Consider the following 17453-nt stretch of genomic DNA (forward strand, 5'->3'; position numbering starts at 1 on the left):
AGGTTGTGTGTGTGTGAAATTGTAAGTGAAGACTGGGGGGGGGCGTTATTATCTTAATGTGATTACTGCCACTGCTGCAGAGAAACTACATTTTACTTAATGGAACTATGCTTAACCTAACACTTTCTACAGAGAAACTGTACTTAATGGCAGAAAACTGTGCTTACTTTTAACTGTTTAAGGCAGCCGTTAGCTTAACATGATTAATTCCGTTGCTGCAGAGAAACTGTGTGTTTTACTTAATGGAACAGTGCTTAACCAGAATACTTTCTGCAGAGAAACTGTACATATTGGCAGGAAACTGCTTCACTTAATTAATGGCAGGAAACTGTTGCACTTAAGTGCAGACAGGTTGTGGTGGGTGTTTGGAATTGTAAGTGCAGATTGTGTCATTAGCTTATCATGATTACTGCCACTGTAGAGAAACTGTGCATTTTACTTAATGGAAGTGTGATTTCCCTTACTTAAAGGGTGTGTGTGTGTGTGTGTGTGTGTGTGTGTGTGTGTGTGTGTGTGTGTGTGTGTGTGTGTGTGTTTCAGACTCAAACCCTGAACCTTAGGTACAATTTTTGTAATGTAACATAGGCAATTTATTCCTTAGGGGCAACAGGCACTTTATTTGTAGATGAAACAATGAAATGTTAAATTGTTTGCTACCAGCAACCTCTTCATTAATTGCAGGTCTTACAGATCTCTTTAATGTGGAATTATTTCGATGACTTTTACTTCTGCAGAGATTGTGTATAGGCAGGGTGCCTAGAGAGGAGTTGTGGTATTGTATGAGGAAGTCGGGAGTGTCAGAGAAGTATGTAAAAATGGTACAGGATATGTATTAGGGTAGTGTGACAGCGGTGAGGTCTGAGGTGGGAGTGATGGATGCGTTTAAGGTGGAGGTGGGATTACATCAAGGATCAGCTCTGAGCCCTTTCCTATTTGCAATGGTGATGGACAGGTTGACAGACGAGATCAGTCAGGAGTCCCCGTGGACTATGATGTTTGCAGATGACATTGTGATCTGTAGTGAGAGTAGGGAACAGGTGGAGGAGACCCTGGAGAGGTGGAGATATGTTCTAGAAAGAAGAGGAATGAAGGTCAGCAGGACTAAGACAGAAGATGCAGCGAGTAGAGGTGGTGAAGGTGGATGAGTTTAAATACTTGGGTTCAACAGTTCAGAGTAATGGTGAGAGTGGAAGAGAGGTGAAGAAGAGAGTACAGGCAGATGGAGTGGGTGGAGAAGAGTGTCAGGAGTGATTTGTGACAGACGAGTACCAGTAAGAGTGAAAGAGAAGGTCTGCAAGAGGGTAGTGAGACCAGCTATGTTATATGGGTTGGAGACAGTGGCATTGACAAAAAGGCAGAATTCAGAGCTGGACGTGGCAGAGTTAAAGATGTTAAGATTTGCACTGGGTGTGACGAGGGTGGACAGGATTAGGAATAAGTGTATTAGAGGGTCAGCCCAGGTTGGAAGGTTTAAAGACAAAGTCAGAGAGGCAAGATTATGTTGGTTTGGACATGTGCTGAGAAGGGATGCAGAATATATTGGGGAAAAAATACTAAGGATGAAGCTGCCAAGTAACAGGAAAAGAGGAAGGTCTAAGATAAGGTTTATGGATGTGGTGAGAGAGGACATGCAGGTGGTTGGTGTGACAGAGCAAGATGCAGAGGACAGGAAGAAATGGAAACAGATGATCCGCTGTGGTGACCCTAATGGGAGCAGCCGAAAAAAGAAGAAGAGATTGTGCATATTTACTGATACTGGTGGACTGTAGAAGTTTGAGTAGATTTTTATGATGTAAATGTTCTGAATTAGGCAGTTTTGTCATTTATTGGTTCATGCATTTTGTTTCATTGCTTACTGGAAAAATGTTCAAAACAATAAATTTAAAATGCTAAGTGTGTTGTATTATACAAGGAATGCAATTTAATACAATCAGGAAGGTGTATCAAAGAACACATACATGTTTCATGTGCAAGGGGCCAATGATTTGAAAACAGCCCAAAGGTAATCTTTATCCACCACTGGCCAGATGCATTTTCTTTGAATGTGGGTTTCAGTGCTGTTTCAATGAATGTGAGTTTCAAGGGAGGGAAGTGTTTATACTAAGTCTATTTTCTTTGTGAGACTGTATTGCTTTGTTTAGCAGATGTCTATTAGTGTATGTGCTATAAAATGTAAAATAAAAGTTTTAAATGAAATCCAAATAATCATTGTAGAAGTAAAGCGGTATGCACATTACAGTGTTTATGGTAAATAGGGTGAAATAGCCAAGTTATGGGGCATTGGAATGGCTGCAGGGGAGAGCTTTGTATGGGGGGCCCCATTCGACCATGATTTTGTGAGGGGGGGGCAGCAAACTCAAAAACAGCCCTGGGCAGCACAAACGCCATTGATCAGTAGGCCATGGAGAATGACTTTTGGAGGTCCTACCAAACTATAATGTTATTTTACTAAGATTAGAATATTGACTACCATTAAATGTCCTACTTTTACCACAAAACCCACATACTGCATGTCACCAAAAACAAAATCCTAATGTTCATCATCTTCTCCCTCTCCAGTGAACATCATTGCTACACATTTAAAAAAAAATGGCATTGGTTACCATTTACTACAGGGTCTGTGCTGGGGCCATATTTGGGTTGTCTGTTCTTCAGTTTGCGTTTGAAAGTTGGTATCCCACAATTCCGAGTAGGCGGAGTTACATAATTATGTATGTAAATTTTATATTAATCGGCATACAGATTTGTACCTATTTTTATGGGCCTTTGTCCAGATTTTTGATGTTTCCAGGTTAAGAGGTATGGTTGGGATGAAGCCAGTGTTTAGGCTGCAGTTGAAAAGGGTACCCAATGGTGTTACTAATTCCTGTTTTAACCAATAAAGAACACAGCCTGGGATGCTATCTGATTCCATAAAGGCTGTGTTTTTGGCCTTGGAGACGGCATTTAAGACTTGCTCCTTAGAGATACTAGGTGGGGGATAGGTGGTTGGGGATGCTTTGGGTATATGTGGTGGGGACAGGGGAGTAACGTTTTCACTGAATCAGTCAGCCAATAGGTTTGCTATAGCCACATGTTATGTATATGTAGTACCATTAACTAGACATTCAGTGCAAATCTGGGTCTTTCCACTGAGGTTATGGGTGCAACTAAAGAATGTCTTATGGCTGTCTTTAGCCAGGGAGGCTAATTTGGATTCATAGTTAGCTTTGCAGGACTTCAAAAGAAGTCTTATCTGCTTTTTGAGGTTGAGAAGGGAGTGTTTCCGGTTCTAACACCATTCTTTCTTACTCTTATTGTATAGCCTGTTAATGGCAGATGTCCATCAGATAGGTTTGTCTTTCTTTGAAGATCTAGTTTTGGTCCTGACAGGTACGGCAGAATCTATACAATTGTAAAGATGCTCGTATAACACTTTGTATAACCCAGCATAGGTGACCATTCTGTCAGTAGCGGGAGGGACAATGACACTATTAAGCCATCATGTAGGAGGCTGTAATTAGCCTTAGAAGTTTTATAGTCTGGTTGCTGCTAAAGGGGGGGGGTCACATATTATGGTTACCTCTAATGAGACTGATTTGTGATCAGATCTCACCAGGGAAAGCCACACAGTGGGGGTGCTGCAATGGTCCCCCATTTTGGTGAGCACCAGATCCAGGATGTTTGAGCCCCTTGTGGGGCTACAATCTATTTGCTTCCCCTCTCATCTCCAAATGCAGCAGGTACTTTGCCCTAATCCCTCTAGATGGGAAGTCACAGAGAGACTCTCTAGTCCCAATTTGGTCCCCTGGGCTCCTGTGTACCTTTCCTCTTACTTCTATAATTCCCAAATTCCGACAGAACACATCTTACCAGAAGTGTGAAATAATCCTCTTTGCTTCTTCCTGCCCTCGGCAAGTGTGGTTCCCCTTTTTGTAGCCTCATCTTGTGTATCGATTCTGTGAGTGTTAGATCTGAACCAGGAACTTCTTTCTCACCCATCAAGAATAACTCACTCAGACATTCAGACCCTCAAATTGACCACATGGTTTCTCCACTTCCAATGATTGCTAGACAGTTCAGGTTTTCATCTCCAATCAAACACATTCTCATATTTTTCATCTCCAGTCAAACACATCCTCATATCCTCTCGAAAGGATTCTACGAGTAAGGTGTATAAGAATAAATGGAAAATATTTTCCCACTGGGCTGTCCAGAGACAACTAGATCTTTTTTCAGCATCCATTTCAGCTATTCTAGATTTTCTTGCTTCCATATTTAGCTGTGGTGTTAATTATTCAACCGTACAAATCCAGCTTGCAGCTTATCTCTACATTTCATTTTGGACATAAACAATCCTTTTTGGCCTCATCTAGATTATGTAGAGTTACTTAAAGGTACCTTTTTTCTCTGAATCCTCATTAAGGATCCTACTTTGTGATTTAATTATAATTCTTCAAGCTTTGATTCACCCCCCCCAAACAAGCTGCCAAGGTGGACTTGAAATTTTTGTCTCAGAAAACTATTTTTCTAGTTGTAATCACGTCAGCCTGATGATTATCAGAACCCCACGTGCTCTGTTCTAGGCCACCTTATCTGATTTTTCACAAGGACAGCGTGTCTTTCTGCACTGGTCCTTCCTTTGTGCCTAAAGTGGCCTAAGCAACAACTATAAATCAGTTTCTCAACCTCCCTGTTTTCTTTCCACATTTTTCCAGTAAAGGAGAGTACATGCTGCACTTTTAGATGTGCATAGACAACTTGAATTGTATGTCCATAGAACCAATGACTCCAGAAAAATTAGACCAGCTGTTTATTTCATTTTCTAAAGCAAAACTGGGTAAGTCTGTCTCAAAGGTGGCTTTAGCCAAGTGACTCACTGACTGCATTTCCTTTATCTATAAGGAAAATGGATTGACACTTCCTAAACCTCCTAAGGCTCATTCCACTAGGTCTGTGGCCACATCCTCTGCCTTCTGGTCTAGAGCTTCTATAGATGACATTTGTGGAGCTGCCACTTAGTCTAACACTCATAACTTCATTAGTCACTACAAACTGACCAGTCTTTCTAGAAATAGAGCAGCATTTGGCTTCTCTGTACTCAGGAATATCCTTCCTTGAGGACCAACCTGGGTTTTTTTCTGTAGCTGGGGACTCTGCCCCATTGGTTAAGGAATGGACGAATAAGTCATCACATATAAAAGTTATGTGCTCACTATAACTATACATATGTGTTGTTTGTTTTTTGTCCTTCCTCAACCTCCTGCCCTCCACCCCCCCCTTCCTACCTAAAAATTCTTCCTAATTCCTAGCCTCCTAATTCAATCTGAGGAGTAATATATTGCCTGACTGTTGATGAGCTCCACTTTTTCCTCCTTTGTTTCCTATTTTATGTAGTTGGTTCACTGGGATGTTGTTTGTCCTTTATCTGTATTGTTCTCACCTGATAGTTGTTTTTACACTTGGTGTAGTCTTAAGGGAGGCAAACTCAATTTGAAGTAATCCTGACTAGAAATGAGGATTGTGGGTAAGGGGAGGAGCTTGAACTATGGATCCAAGTCTTTAGAAGTGGTTGAAGTCAGATCCAAAACTCATCAGATGAGGAAGGATGAAACCAGAGACCTCAGTTGCATAGTTATGGTGAGTACATTACTTTTCTTTTTATATATGAGTGTGTGTGTGTGTGTGTGTGTGTGTGTGTGTGTGTGTGTGTGTGTGTGTGTGTGTGTGTGTGTGTGTGTGTGTGTGTGTGTGTGTGAATTGCTGTTGTTTTATTTATATATGTATTAACTTGTACATGCCTTTTGCTCTGGTCCTTGGTGAAAAAGTGTCTTCAGATTAGCCCACTTACCTGGTTAACATACATAAAATAATAAAAAAAGTATCTTTTCTAAGATTATTTTAATGTGTTCTCCACCATTAGCGTAACAAACACTAAACATACCCTCTAGCAAGATGTACATTGTTGTTTTCTTCCTTACTAATAAGGGAGCAGGCTTTTTTCAGACCTTTTCAGATACTGCCTTTCACCTGTGTACTTAATAAATAAAGCTGCATGCATATTTTATTCAAACTTACAGACAGTACAGAAGTAGATTATAAATGAATTATAAAGAATGACACTTTGTTTAGGTTGCACATGCTGGAACAACAGGTCGTAGGAGGAGAGCAGGCTAAGAATGCAGACCTTAAGGAGAAACGCAAACGCCGAAAAAAGTATGCAGATGAGAGAAAAAAGCAGCTGCTGGAAGCAGTGCAGAACACAGATGAGGACAACCACAGTGTTCTCTTCAGGGTTTATGACTCCATTCAAGAGGAGGTGCGAGCAAAGAGCAAACTCCTAGAGAAGGTGCAAGCAAAGGTAAGTGTTTAATTAGGCACAAACAGTTAAATTTTAGGTTGCTAGTTGCCCTTGTGGACCATTTTAAGCCTAGCCAACTTCCTTCAGTGAAAATTAGACCCTGTATCTCTTGTCTATGAGGTAAACACCTTACCCATTATGCCAACCTCAACCCCTCATCATTTTATAACATTAATTTATTTACTTTAAAAGTATTTACTTATTTATTTAAATTTATTTACCCAGAGAAAGCACTAATCCAAATGAATTGTATTTATTTGTGTTTGTTTGTTTGTTAGTTAACTGGTATGGTGGACTGTTGGATGACCCTTTTCAGCCACTACCCAGACCATAAGACAACACATACAAAAAAAGGTTAATAATAAAACTGGTGAATGCAAGAAGCATAAATTACAGATCAGAAAGCTAAAAGGATTAAGATAAAGATCTATCCTTGCAGACCAATTTGACAGTAATATCATGTACAGAATTAAAGTAACAGCATCCCAAATGTAAGTGAACTGGTCCTCTGTGGACCTTTTTCAGCCAAAATTGAGGAGTACAGGAGAAGGGAAAAAAACTATCAGCCTGGTATACTTTGTTGAAAAACTCATATTGCTCATCCTTAGCCATGAAGTATACACATTACATTATATACACCATGCAGTTAACTTTGTGACATTTAGAGTTCTTTACTAACAAACTGTACTATATATGGGTAGTTACTAGGCATACAGTTAAGGAGACCATTAAGGAGCCTACCTAAATTCCCAGTTGCTCCAAAGCATTGTCTGGTTAAGTGACTTGTTCAATGTCACACAGTAGACAAAGAAAAGTGGAAATTCAAACTCTGTACCCTTGCAACAGAGAGCTATTCATTAACAAGTCAGAGCTTTAGTCCTCTGCTCGAACTGCCAGACCTAGACAATATGTGCAATACTGGAATGAATGCAGTCATACAGTACCCAGAGTGACGAGTACGTAAGGATGTGTCATGGGGTGCATTTATTTCCATGCAGGCCTTTGCCATGCTGTACAGTGAGAAAGAAGGATATAACATTATACCACTGACAGATTTTGGTTTGTTAACAGGATAAACAGTACAGTAAAGTAAAGAATGGAAGAAGCTGAATACGATAATATGGACCACATATAGAGGAAGACAGACAGCTTTGTATAAACTTCTAAATGAAGAAATCAGCTCTCTCACTCATTTACTTGCATACCAGTAACAAGGTAGAAGATTCAGAGTCCATTTATTGACACTCACTGACTAGCAGAACTGTAGGCTCCTGGACTCTTACAGAACTGTGTTTGCAGTGAATGGAAACTGGCAGCAATTAAGGAGAGGAATGAGATACATGATTGGAAGTTTAGTAAAGCAAGCATGAGAATTATCGTATAACATCCAAACCAATGGGAAAACAGGTCACACAGGCAAACCACTTACTAAAAACTTCAAGAAAGATCTAGCAAGGCTATCGTGTAACAGCAACATACTCCTGCTTGTATGTATTGTAGCTTAAAACATCCCATACCACTGGAACTGATTCCCAGAATTAATTTCTTAGCTACTTAGTTAGGTCTTTTGCATCCAGTGGATGGCGTACATTTCTGCTCCCATACAATCACTAGATGGCATACACTTCCAGAGTCATGCATTTCTGATTGGATGGCATACACTCCCACAGTCACATACGCCATCACTGTTATGCATTTCTGATTGGACAGCATACACTTCTACAGTCATCATGTACACCATCACGGTCATGCATTTCTGCTCCAACTGGATGGCATGCACTTCCATAGTCATGTATTCCATCACAGTCGTGCATTTCTGTTCCAGTTGGATGGCATACACTTCCACAGTCATCCATTTTTGATTGGTGGCATACACTTCCACAGTCATGCATTTCTGATTGGATGGCATACACTTCTACAGTCATTTATTTCTTATTTCTGCTCTGACTGGATGGCATACACTTCCACAGTCATGTATTTCTGATTGGATGGCATAAACTTCCACAGTCATGCATTTCTGATTGGAAGGCATACACTTCCACAGTCATGTACTCCATCACTGTCATGCATTTCTGATTGGTTGGCATACACTTCCACAGTCATGCATTCCTGATTGGATGGCATACACTTCCACAGTCATGTGCTCCATCACTGTCATGCATTTCTGATTGGACGGCATACACTTCTACAGTCATCATGTACTCCATCACGGTCATGCATTTCTGCTCCAACTGGATGGCATGCACTTCCATAGTCATGTATTCCATCACAGTCGTACATTTCTGTTCCAATTGTGTGGCATACACTTCTACAGTTATGCATTTTTGATTGGATGGCATACACTTCCACAGTCATGTACTACATCACTGTCATGCATTTCTGATTGGATGAGATACACTTCTACAGTCATGTATTTCTGCTCTGACTGGATGGCATACACTTCCACAGTCATGCATTTCTGATTGGATGGCATACACTTCCACAGTCATGTACTCCATCACTGTCATGCATTTCTGATTGGACGGCATACACTTCCACAGTCATCATGTACTCCATCACGGTCATGCATTTCTGCTCTGACTGGATAGCATGCACTTCCATAGTCATGTATTCCATCACAGTCATGCATTTCTGATCTGACTGGATGGAATACACTTCCATAGTCATGTACTCCATCACTGTCATGCACTTCTGATTGGAAGGCATTCACTTCCACAGTCATGTACTCCATCATGGTCATGCATTTCTGCTCTGACTGGATGGCATATACTTCCATAGTCATGTACTCCATCAGCATCATGCATTTCTGATTGGATGGCATACACTTCCACAGTCATGCATTTCTGATTGGATGTCATACACTTCCACAGTCATCATGTACTCCATCACCGTTATGCAATTCTGATTGGATGACATACACTTCCACAGTCATGTACTCCATCACGGTCATGCATTTCTCTTCTGAATGGATTGCATACACTTCCACAGTCATGTACACCATCATGGTCATGCATTTCTCTTCTGAATGGATTGCATACACTTCCACAGTCATGTACTCCATCACTGTCATGCATTTCTGATTGGATGGCATACACTTCCACAGTCATGCATTCCTGATTGGATGGCATACACTTCCACAGTCATGTACTCCATCATTATCATGCAATTCTGATTGGATGGCATACATTTCCATAGTCAAGTACTCCATCACTGTCATGCATTCCTGATTGGATGGCATACACTTCCACAATCATGTACTCCATCACCGTCATGCATTTCTGTTTGGATGGCATACACTTCCACAGTCATGTACTCCATCACTGTCATGCATTTCTGATTGGAAGGCATATACTTCCACAGTAATGCATTCCTGATTGGTTGGCATACACTTCCACAGTCATGTACGCCATCACTCTCATGCATTTCTGATTTGACGGCATACAGTTCCACAATCATCATGTACTCCATCACGGTCATGCATTTCTGCTCCGACTGGATGGCATGCACTTCCACAGTCATGTATTCCATCACAGTCATGCATTTCTGCTCCGATTGGGTGGCATACACTTCTAGGGTCTTGTACTCCAACACCGTTATGCAATTCTGATTGGATGACATACACTTTCACAGTCATGTACTCCATCACTGTCATGCATTTCTGATTGGACGGCATACAGTTCCACAATCATCATGTACTCCATCACGGTCATGCATTTCTGCTCCAACTGCATGGCATGCACTCCCACAGTCACATACGCCATCACTGTCATGCATTTCTGATTGGACGGCATACACTTCCACAGTCATCATGTACACCATCAAGGTCATGCATTTCTGCTCCAACTGGATGGCATGCACTTCCATAGTCATGTATTCCATCACAGTCGTGCATTTCTGTTCCATTTGGATGGCATACACTTCCACAGTCGTGCATTTTTGATTGGTGGCATACACTTCCACAGTCATGCATTTCTGATTGGATGGCATACACTTCTACAGTCATGTATTTCTTATTTCTGCTCTGACTGGATGGCATACACTTCCACAGTCATGTATTTCTGATTGGATGGCATACACTTCCACAGTCATACATTTCTGATTGGAAGGCATACACTTCCACAGTCATGTACTCCATCACTGTCATGCATTTCTGATTGGTTGGCATACACTTCCACAGTCATGTATTCCTGATTGGATGGCATACACTTCCACAGTCATGTGCTCCATCACTGTCATGCATTTCTGATTGGACGGCATACACTTCCACAGTCATCATGTACTCCATCACGGTCATGCATTTCTGCTCCAACTGGATGGCATGCACTTCCATAGTCATGTATACCATCACAGTCGTACATTTCTGTTCCAGTTGGGTGGCATACACTTCCACAGTCATGCATTTTTGATTGGATGGCATACACTTCCACAGTCATGTACTCCATCACTGTCATGCATTTCTGATTGGATGGCATACACTTCTACAGTCATGTATTTCTGCTCTGACTGGATGGCATACACTTCCACAGTCATGCATTTCTGATTGGATGGCGTACACTTCCACAGTCATGTACTCCATCACTGTCATGCATTTCTGATTGGACGGCATACACTTCCACAGTCATCATGTACTCCATCACGGTCATGCATTTCTGCTCTGACTGGATGGCATGCACTTCCATAGTCATGTATTCCATTACAGTCATGCATTTCTGATCTGACTGGATGGCATACACTTCCATAGTCATGTACTCCATCACTGTCATGCACTTCTGATTGGAAGGCATTCACTTCCACAGTCATGTACTCCATCGTGGTCATGCATTTCTGCTCTGACTGGATGGCATATACTTCCATAGTCATGTACTCCATCAGCATCATGCATTTCTGATTGGATGGCATACACTTCCACAGTCTTGTACACCATCACTGTCATGCAATTCTGATTGGATGGTATACACTTCCACAGTGATGTATTTGTGATTGGATGGCATACACTTCCACAGTCATGCATTTCTGATTGGATGGCATACACTTCCACAGTCATGTACTCCATCACTGTCATGCATTTCTGCTCTGATTGCATGGTATACACTTCCACAGTCGTGCATTTCTGATTGGATGGCATACACTTCTACAGTCATGCATTCCTGATTGGATGGCATACACCATAGTCAAGCATTTCTGATTGGATGGCATATACTTCCACAGTCGTGCATTTCTGATTGGATGGCATTCACTTCCACAGTCATGCATTTTTGATTGGATGGTATACACTTCTACTGTCATGTATTCCATCACAGTCACATTTTTGCTCCGATTGGCATACAATTCCACAGTCATGCATTTCTGATTGGATGGCATACACTTCCACAGTCATGTACTCCATCACTGTCATGCATTTCTGCTCCGATTGGATGGTATACACTTCAACAGTCTTGGATTTCTGAGGGGATGGCACACACTTCCACAGTCATGCATTTCTGATTGGATGGCATACTCTTCCACAGTCAGGTACTCCACCACTTTCATGCATTTCTGAATGGATGGCCTACACTTCCACAGTCATGCATTTCTGATTGGATGGCATGCTCTTCCACAGTCAAGTACTCCATCACTGTCATGCATTTCTGATTGGATGGCCTACACTTCCACAGTCATGCATTTCTGATTGGATGGCATACACTTCCACAGTCATGCATTTCTGATTGGATGGCATACACTTCCACAGTCAAGTACTCCATCACTGTTATGCATTTCTGATTGCATGGCATACACTTCCATAGTTAAGTACTCCATCACTGTCATGCATTTCTGATTGGATGGCATACACTTCCACAGTCATGCATTTCTGATTGGATGGCATACACTTCCACGTCATGTACTCCATCACTGTCATGCATTTCTGATTGGATGGCATACACTTCCACAGTCATGCATTTCTGATTTAGTGGCATACACTTCCACAGTTGCACATTTCTGATTGGATGGCATACACTTCCATATTCAAATACTCCATCACTGTCATGCATTTCTGATTGGATGGCATACACTTCCACAGTCATGTATTTCTGACTGGACCTCATACACTTCCATAGTCATGCATTTCTGATTGGATGGCATACACTTCCACGTCATGTACTCCATCACTGTCATGCATTTCTGATTGGATGACATACACCTCCACAGTCATGCATTTCTTATTGGATGGCATACACTTCCACAGTTATCCATTTTTGATTGGATGGCATACACTTCCGCAGTAATGTTCTCCATCACTGTCATACATTGTTGATTGGATGGCATACACTTCCACAGTCATGCATTTCTGATTGGATGGCAATGCTTCCAAAGTTGTGCATTTCTGATTGGATGGCATACACTTCCACAGTCATGTACACCATAACTGTCCTGCATTTCTGATTGGATGGCATGCACTTCCACAGTCATCATTTACTCCATCACAGTCATACATTTCTGCTCCGACTGGATGGCATGCACTTCCACAGTCATGTATTCCTTCACAGTCATGCATTTCTGTTCTGATTGGGTGACATACACTTCCACATTCATGTACTCCATCACCATTATGCAGTTCTGATTGGATGACATACACTTCCACAGTCATGTACTCCATCACGGTCATGCATTTCTGCTCTGAATGGATTGCATACACTTCCACAGTCATGTACTCCATCACTGTCATGCATTTCTGATTGGATGGCATACACTTCCACAGTCATGCATTCCTGATTGGATGGCATATACTTCCACAGTCATGTACTCTATCACTGTCATGCATTTCTGATTGAATGGTATACACTTCCACAGTGATGTATTTCTGATTGGATGGCATACACTTCCACAGTCATGCATTTCTGATTGGGTGGCCTACACTTCCACAGTCATGCATTTCTGATTGGATGGCATACTCTTCCACAGTCAAGTACTCCATCACTGTCATGCATTTCTGATTGGATGGCATATACTTCCACAGTCATGCATTTCTGATTGGATGGCATACACTTCCACAGTCATGCATTTCTGATTGGATGGCATACACTTCCACAGTCAAGTAGTCCATCACTGTTATGCATTTCTGATTGGATGGTATACACTTCCATAGTCAAGTACTCCATCACTGTCATGCATTTCTGATTGGATGGCATACACTGCCACAGTCATGCATTTCTGATTGGATGGCATACACTTCCACAGTCATGTACTCCATCACTTTCATGCATTTCTGCTCTGACTGGATGGCATACACTTCCACAGTCATGCATTTATGATTTAGTGGCATACACTTCCATAGTTGCACATTTCTGTTTGGATGGCATACACTTCCATAGTCAAATACTCCATCACTGTCATGCATTTCTGTTTGGATGGTATACACTTCCACAGTCATGCATTTCATATTGGATGGCATACACTTCCACAGTTATCCATTTTTGATTGGATGACATACACTTCCACAGTAATGTTCTCCATCACTGTCATACATTTCTGATTGGATGGCATACACTTCCACAGTCATGCATTTCTGATTGGATGGCAATGCTTCCACAGTTGTGCATTTCTGATTGGATGGCATACACTTCCACAGTCATGTACACCATCACCGTCCTGCATTTTTGATTTGATGACATACACTTTCACAGTCAAGTACTCAATCACTGTCATGCATTTCTACTCCGATTGGATGGCATACACTTCCACAGTCATGCATTTCTGATTGGATGGCGTACACCTCCAAAGTCATGCATTTCTGCTCCGATTGGGTGGCATACACTTCCACAGTCATGCATCTGTGATTGGATGGCATACACTTCCACAGTCATGCATTTCTGATTGGATGGCATACACTTCCACAGTCAAGCATTTCTGATTGGATGGCATACACTTCAACAGTCATGCATTTCTGATTGAATGTCATACACTTCCACAGTCATGTACTCCATCACTTTCATGCATTTCTGCTCCGACTGGATGGCATACACTTCCACAGTCATGCATTTCTGATTTAGTGGCATGCACTTCCACAGTTGCACATTTTTTTTTGGATGGCATACACTTCCATAGTCAAATACTCCATCACTGTCATACATTTCTGATTGGATGGCATACACCTCCACAGTCATGTACTCCATCACTTTCATGCATTTCTGATTGGATGGCATACACTTCCACAGTCATCATGTACTCCATCACGGTCATGCATTTCTGATTGGATGGCATACACTTCCACAGTCATGTACTCCATCACTTTCATGCATTTCTGATTGGATGGCCTACACTTCCACAGTCATGCATTTCTGATTGGATGGCATACACCTCCACAGTCATGCATTTCTGCTCCGATTGGATGACATACACTTCCTCAGTCATGCATCTGTGATTGGATGGCATACACTTCCACAGTCATGCATTTCTGATTGGATGGCATACACTTCCACAGTCAAGCATTTCTGATTAGATGGCATACACTTCCACAGTCATGCATTTATGATTGGATGGCACACACTTCCACATTCATCATGTACTCCATCACTTTCATGCATTTCTGCTCCAACTGGATGGCATACACTTCCACATTCATGAATTTCTTGTTTAGTGGCATACACTTCCACAGTTACACATTTCTTGTTGGATGGCATACACTTCCATAGTCAAATACTCCATCACTGTCATACATACATTTCTGCTTCGATTGGATGGCATACACTTCCACCGTTATGCTTTTCTGATTGGATGGAATACAGTTCCACAGTCATGCATTTCTGATTGGATAACACACACTTCCACCGTCATGTACTCCATCACAGTCATGCATTTCTGCTCCAATTGGATGGCATACACTTCCACAGTCATGCATTTCTGATTGGATGGCATACACTTCTACAGTCATGTATTCCATCACAGTCATGCATTTCTGCTCCGATTGTGTGGCATACACTTCTACAGTCATGTACTCCATCACTGTCAAGCATTTCTGATTGGATGGCATACACTTCCACAGTCATGTATTCCTCACAGTCATGCATTTCTGATTGAATGACATACACTTCCACAGTCCTGCATTTCTAATTTGATGGCATACACTGCCACAGTCATACATTTCTCATTGGATGGCATACACTTCCACAGTCATGTACTCCATCACTTTCATGCATTTCTGCTCCGACTGGATGGCATACACTTCCACAGTCATGCATTTATGATTTAGTGGCATACACTTCCACAGTTGCACATTTCTGTTTGGATGGCATACACTTCCATAGTCAAATACTCCATCACTGTCATGCATTTCTGTTTGGATGGTATACACTTCCACAGTTATCCATTTTTGATTGGATGACATACACTTCCACAGTAATGTTCTCCATCACTGTTATACATTTCTGATTGGATGGCATACACTTCCACAGTCATGCATTTCTGATTGGATGGCAATGCTTCCACAGTTGTGCATTTCTGATTGGATGGCATACACTTCCACAGTCAAGTACTCAATCACTGTCATGCATTTCTGATTGGATAGCATACACTTCCACAGTCATGTACTCCATCACAGTCATGCATTTCTGCTCCGATTGGATGACATACACTTCCTCAGTCATGCATCTGTGATTGGATGGCATACACTTCTACAGTCATGCATTTCTGATTGGATGGCATACACTTCCACAGTCAAGCATTTCTGATTAGATGGCATACACTTCCACAGTCATGCATTTATGATTGGATGGCACACACTTCCACATTCATCATGTACTCCATCACTTTCATGTATTTCTGCTCCAACTGGATGGCATACACTTCCACATTCATGTATTTCTTGTTTAGTGGCATACACTTCCACAGTTACACATTTCTTGTTGGATGGCATACACTTCCATAGTCAAATACTCCATCACTGTCATACATACATTTCTGCTTCGATTGGATGGCATACACTTCCACCATTATGCTTTTCTGATTGGATGGAATACAGTTCCACAGTCATGCATTTCTGATTGGATAACACACACTTCCACCATCATGTACTCCATCACAGTCATGCATTTCTGCTCCAATTGGATGGCATACACTTCCACAGTCATGCATTTCTGATTGGATGGCATACACTTCTACAGTCATGTATTTCATCACAGTCATGCATTTCTGCTCCGATTTTGTGGCATACACTTCTACAGTCATGTACTCCATCACTGTCAAGCATTTCTGATTGGATGGCATACACTTCCACAGTCCTGCATTTCTAATTTGATGGTATACACTTCCACAGTTATGCATTTCTGATTGGATGGGATACACTTCCACGGTCATGTATTCCATCACTGTCATGCATTTCTGATTGGACGGCAGACACTTCCACAGTCATCATGTACTCCATCACAGTCATACATTTCTGCTCCGACTGGATGGCATGCACTTCCACAGTCATGTATTCCTTCACAGTCATGCATTTCTGCTCCGATTGGGTGGCATAAATTTCCACAGTCATGCATTACTGATTGGATGGCATACACTTCCACAGTCATGTATTCCATCACTGTCATGCATTTCTGATTGGATGGCATACACTTCCACAGTCATGCATTTCTAATTGGATGGCATATACTTCCACAGTCATATACTCCATCACTGTTTTGAGTTTCTGATTGTATGGCATACACTTCCATTGCCATTTGGTCTTTCAGTGGTATAGTTTTCTACTCAAACTTTCAATGGGTGACTTACATTTCCACTGCCATTGAATTCAGTTGATGGCATACATTTCTGCACCCATGCATTCACTGGTTGGCATGTACCCCCCTACTGCCATGAATTCTGTCAATGGCAGACATTTCTGTGCCTATATGTTCACATGATGGCCTACACTTTAGTGCCATAGGGCCAATGGATGGCATACATTTTTGTTCCCTTACATTCACTGGATGACATATACTGTCATTGCCAGACATTCCATCAGTGGCATACATGTATACTGCCATGCATTCATTGGATGGCATACACTTCCACAGTCATGTACTCCATCACTGTCATGCATTTCTGCTCTGACTGGATGGCATCCACTTTCCTTGCCATACATTCTGTCCATTGCATACCC

General features: G+C 41.6%; 1 protein-coding gene across 1 annotated transcript in view; it reads left to right on the forward strand.

Annotated features, from left to right (window-relative positions):
- The window catches only part of KIF17 (kinesin family member 17), a 1182720-nt gene that overhangs the window by 987463 nt on the left and 177804 nt on the right, over positions 1-17453 (forward strand). The window contains exon 10 of the mRNA XM_044063178.1: positions 6112-6340. Coding sequence (XP_043919113.1) covers positions 6112-6340 — 229 coding nt within the window. The remainder of the gene's footprint in view (positions 1-6111; positions 6341-17453) is intronic.

This window comes from Protopterus annectens, chromosome 2.part1 (genome assembly GCF_019279795.1).
Source record: "Protopterus annectens isolate FY-2018-M chromosome 2.part1, PAN1.0, whole genome shotgun sequence".
Lineage (NCBI taxonomy): Eukaryota > Metazoa > Chordata > Ceratodontiformes > Protopteridae > Protopterus > Protopterus annectens.